The sequence below is a fragment of the Sesamum indicum genome, linkage group LG8, assembly GCF_026168435.1.
Source record: "Sesamum indicum cultivar Baizhima isolate 11 linkage group LG8, ASM2616843v1, whole genome shotgun sequence".
NCBI classification, from domain to species: Eukaryota; Viridiplantae; Streptophyta; class Magnoliopsida; order Lamiales; family Pedaliaceae; genus Sesamum; species Sesamum indicum.
In genome coordinates, this window is record NC_142664.1 from 21,333,588 (window position 1) to 21,339,252 (window position 5,665).

Below are 5,665 nucleotides of genomic sequence, written 5' to 3' on the forward strand. Positions count from 1 at the left end.
TCATAGTTAATAATAGTCATTTACCATATTTTTTAGCCATAATCACTAATATTATACCAATAGTAATTTTTTTTTCCTAGTGTTTGGATTAGGATTATTTAAATTAGAGGAGTTGAAAGGGAAATGTGAATTCGGTGGTGTCATATCCCACAGAGAAAGGGAATTAAGTGGCTGATCATATGGCTAATTTAGCATGTGATAACAAAAAATACTATCAATGGTGACTCAGTTTAATCGGTAAGGTTGAGGTCTTATCAATTGGTTCGAAATCATGATTACAATCCTATCTGACGCATGGGTATTTGTATTACTTTATGTAAATTTATTATAATTTATTTTATAATTTTTAATTATATTAATGTATTGATCAAATCGTGTAGAATTTAATTGCTCAAATTATTAAATATTGATGTAATCATATAGTTAGTAAGGCAGAACAATAATTTCACCCGGGCTTGGCTCTGGATTGTTGAATTGATCACTTAACGTACATATTCAAAGAGGTGTGAGTATGACAAGGTAAAAGAGACATTCTTCCAAGTATTGGAGATTCAAATCATAGAAAATCCAACTCCCTACATTCTTTCTGGGACTCTAGGGAGGACTTAGATTTTGTCAAATTTCATTTAATATTAAATTAAATTTGTTTATATCTAACTAATTAAAAAATTTAGAAAACCGGTGAATTACACATTTTTAGTAATATTTAAACTCGTGATAATAAGTAAAAAAAATACTAATTTAACTATTAAGTGATTATTGATAATTTTTACGCTTATAATAATAAATTCATTTATATTTCTGTACATTTATTATACAACAATGATATGTTTGCAGTAAACTATGCTTATCTAGAATAATAAGAATACTTCATTATATATAATTATTTGATAAAAAAAAACTTCATGAATTTGTATGTTGAAAGTTTAAGTCGCATAAATTTGGACAAATGTAATTAGAACATGTTAGTAACAATCTACATGAAACCCAAAATCAAGAAATAAAAACTATTGCAAGAAGTAAGTAGTTGGCCTAGCAATAACCAAAGTTCTCATCCACACAACATCGATCACTCTATTGTCCAAATCATACATGTTTGAGCATGTTGTCCAAGATCTTTAATTTGCGCCGTCCAAAGCCTTTCCTTTGGAGAAGTCGGCCATGATTTTATATGGATAAAGTTCATTCATCATAGAAAATTAGAACCACCCATAAATCTAGATTCCACAAAAAGTTTGAAATTAAAATTATAGATTCCTTGTGTCAAATAACTGCTGATACTTGATGCAATGTATGATAGCATAATTTTTATTGTATATTTTTTTTGGAAGGTATTGTCTGGTTTGATTGAAACATCACAAATTTATCTGTAAAAAAGCGTTTGTTTGGGAAGAAAATAGACTTTGAAATTTATATATTACTCAAATTCCTGATTTTCTTTCGATATGAATAGTAGTGGACATTAGCTTTATAAAGTGTTATAACTCCTCTATTTCACATTTGTTTTGAGAGAGGGGTCGGTGAGTGGTTAGTAGGGCATCCCTCCTCCTTAATAATCGATTTTCTAAGGGTGGATGTTGGCTATTGAAAAGTGGTATTAGAGTTAGGATCACACCGATGCTTGGGGGAGGGGGATCCGTGTATGAGTTTCCAATGCAAGGACAGTCAAGGGAGAGTCTCTGAATCCATGTGTGACTGTCCAATGTAAGGTCTATCAAAGAGGAATCTTCACTGCAAGAGGGCGTGTGTGGATTGAGTGGGAGAGAATGTTACAAGTTCCTCATACTGTATCAGTTGGGCGAGGGGTCGCGAGGTACTTATAAAGTGGAATATCCCTCATATTTACTAACTGATTTCTAGGAATTGATGTGGGTACATGATAATAAACTTTCAAATTAAAATTTAAGGTGAACTAATAAGACAAGTACCGTATAAATTTAGCCCACATAAATTATAAATTGATAATATAAGTATTGTATAAGCTATAAGCTTTTGGCCAATAAACTCTAATTATTCCTTAAAATACATTTAATAGACTGCATTCTTTTATTAAGGATCACACGATCACCATCGTTGCTCAGATCGTCTCTATTAAACTTTGCCATATGACGATAGATAAATTTGATATCTTTCTTAAATTTAATATAATTAATAATAATGGTTACATCAAAACCACACTTTAATTAAAATACCAAAAAAACATCACAGTATAAAGTACGATAATTACCGTCCCACTAAAAAAAAACTTCTTAATCTTCATTTAAATGTTGTGTTTGGCCATAATCAATCAGTCATAATCCTAAGCAAACTGTCCATTTTGAAGTTGTTCTCTTGTACCCTACCGCAATTAGGAGAATTTATAAAGACACACACGACACGCGCATAAGTTTCTTGAGCCGGTCAATCGACGCGTCTTATCCACCCCGCCAACCCCCCCCACCGCAAAGAAATGACGGAAATACCCATGCTTAATTTACAATAAATCATACAACTCCATGTGCTTTTCAGTTAATTCACTGAAAAAATTCCCCAAACTTTCGGATATTTATAAATTGGCCCCATGGAAGTGGGATAGAAGACAAGAGAAACGGCTTCCTTGTACTCAAATCTTTTACAACTTGCCACCCATTCACCAGTGAGGCTCCAACACACACAGAGCTTTTTGGTGTTTTTGTCTCTTGCATATTTCTTTTTTCTTTTTCTTTTTTTCTTTTTCTGAATTTTTCATTCCCTTTGTTTATTTTCTTGAAATTCTTTTTCTTTTGGGAGTACTGAATAATTTAGGGGGGGTTTGGGGATTACATTAGGGCTATTTGCAACTCTTCTTTTCTCCTTTTGTGTTTCTTCTCTTGGCCATCTGTCTGACCCCAGTTGCTTAAAGATTTCAAAATTGTGGAGAGATCTCATTTGGGTTTTAGTTCAAATTTTGTGGGTTTACATTATCTGATCTTGAGATTGTAGTTAGAGGGAAGAGGGGTGGAGAGAGATATGTGTAGTGTATCAAGATTCTGTGAGAAGGTGTGTATGATGGCTGAAGGGGGATCTCATTATTGTTCCAAGAAGACTGATGATATATGTGGTGATGCTTGTGATGAGGTAAAGGGTTTCTTCTTTTTTTGTACTTTTTAGTTCCTCTTAAATTTGAACTTGTAACTAATGTATGGACAAAATCAGAACTTGTGGTAAATTTGATGCTTGTTTGTCTATGGTTTAATGCCCTGATGGTGATTTGGAACTCTGGGCTGGTTCGGGTTTGTTCTTCTCGAAGTTTCTGGGGGGTAGCATTTTTCAATTCTATAGAATAGTATGTAGAATTCATGATAATGTGAAAGTTCAAATTTTGAATTTGGGTTTCTGGGTCTGCTGGGAGGATTTGAATAAAGTACTGTAGAATGGTTTTTACTATTTCTGAGAACAAGGGATAGATCAAACTTCAATCTTTGTAGTTTTTAGGGAAAAATATATCAGATGCTAGATTCTAGATCTTGTGAGTTTTGGAAATATTTCATCATAGGTCCTTTTTCATTTTTTTGTTCCTCAATGCTTCTTTCCATTTGATGGGGAGTGGTGGAGGCATTTGTTTTGTGTTAATCAATTCAAGTATTTGGCTGTGCTTTTGAAATCAAAGATTTTTCAGTAAAGTGGTTCTTATACTTGGATGAGTTACTGTGTTATTCAAGGAGTCGCTTGCATTTAATTTTACATCTTTTTACATAGAGGTATTTATGTAGTTTTTTATAAGTTCCACCTTTGAGACATGATAAAGGGTTGTGCATCAAGAATTAGGTGTAGCTATTGTAAGTCGTTCTGCATTTAGTTTGTAATGTTGTGGTATTTGTTACCTGCAGGACTCCGGACGGACCTTGAGCATGAAGAGAATTAAATGTATACTGCGTGGGCTGGATATCAAAGCCTATCTCTTTCTTTTCATGTTGATCCCGACATGTCTCTTTGTTATATATGTACATGGGCAGAAGATTACGTACTTTTTGCGGCCTTTATGGGAATCTCCTCCTAAGCCCTTCCATGAAATACCTCACTACTATCACGAGAATGTGTCGATGGAGAATCTGTGTAAACTTCATGGTTGGGGAATACGCGAATATCCTAGGCGTGTTTTTGATGCGGTGTTGTTCAGCAATGAGGTAGACATCCTTAAGATACGATGGAAGGAGTTGTACCCGTATGTGTCAGAGTTTGTCCTCCTCGAGTCCAATTCAACATTCACTGGGCTGCCGAAGCCTCTGGTATTTTCTACAGTAAGGGATCAATTTAAATTTCTTGAGCCACGATTAACTTATGGACAAGTTCCAGGGAGATTTAGGAAAGGAGAGAACCCGTTTATCGAGGAGGCATATCAGAGACTTGCATTGGATTATCTCCTCAAACAAGCCGGTATTCAGGACGACGACTTGTTGATAATGTCTGATGTTGATGAGATTCCAAGTAGACATACTATTAATCTCTTGAGGTGGTGTGATGGCATACCTCCGATCCTCCATCTTCGTTTAAGGAACTATCTCTATTCTTTTGAGTTTCTTGTTGACAATAATAGCTGGAGAGCTTCAGTTCACATATATCAAGCTGGCAAGACGAGATATGCTCACTATCGGCAGTCTGATGAAATTTTGGCTGATGCAGGGTGGCACTGTAGCTTTTGCTTTCGACACATCAGTGAATTCATATTTAAGATGAAAGCTTACAGCCATGTTGATCGGGTGAGGTTTTCTCATTTTCTCAACCCTAAAAGGGTCCAGAGAGTAATCTGCAAAGGTGCTGATTTGTTTGATATGCTTCCGGAAGAGTACACTTTCAAGGAAATAATCGGGAAAATGGGACCTATTCCACACTCATACTCAGCTGTTCATCTTCCTGCTTATCTTTTAGAGAATGCCGATGAATTTAAATTTCTGTTGCCCGGAAACTGCTTAAGAGAGAGCGGCTGATACAAACTGCTGCAGTCTATATTACTTTTGTATAGGGTTGAAGTCAGCTGTGGCTCCCAGTGAAGGGTTTCCATTGACCAATTGATGACAATGGTGTGTTGCTTCTATAACCATGCTACATCTCCGGCGTATTTATATCATTCTTTTTTACGAGTGTTTGGGAAAATTGGACACGTTCTTGGATTTCTGTAGTGGGTTATTGTATATAGTTTTTCTTAGAGTTGATTTCCATGCGAACGGATAGCATCCCTGTACTAAATGGAGAGTTAGCCTTGACAGGAACGAGATGGAATGGGGCTGCTCGTTGCTTCTTTTTACCAACATGATATTATGTCCATTACACCCCTGTTGAAACTCCATTGTCGTTCCTGGGCTTTCTTCACGTTAGGAAATTTTTGACGTTGGACTAATCTATTCATATGCTGCTTGTCAATCATGCTTTTAAATTCCCCTTTTCGATCTTCTGAAGCTACTGCTCTATCATCCCGACTCAACGATACTTCATAGCTAGCGGTCAAGCTAAGTAGCGTAACTCAGATTTTTCTGTTTCATATGCTGTGGTTGTAAGTAGTTCATGTTCCCTCTCTTGCTCTATTCCACATTGCATCCTCAGGAACTCTCACATACTTGCAAGCTGTCTTAATTCTTACATTATTACCAAGATTCTTGCTGAACTTTCTTGCAGATGTTTGGTTTCTAAGTCAAATGAATTAAGAATC

General features: G+C 35.6%; 1 protein-coding gene across 1 annotated transcript; it reads left to right on the forward strand.

Moving 5' to 3' along the window:
• Positions 1 to 2,581: 2,581 nt before the first annotated feature.
• Positions 2,582 to 5,379, forward strand: LOC105168318 (uncharacterized). The gene is made up of 2 exons (XM_011088349.3): positions 2,582 to 3,096; positions 3,849 to 5,379. Exons 1-2 carry the CDS (start codon positions 2,989 to 2,991, stop codon positions 4,944 to 4,946), a joined length of 1,206 nt encoding a protein of 401 aa, XP_011086651.1. The 5' UTR covers positions 2,582 to 2,988; the 3' UTR covers positions 4,947 to 5,379.
• The last annotated feature ends 286 nt before the right edge of the window (positions 5,380 to 5,665 follow it).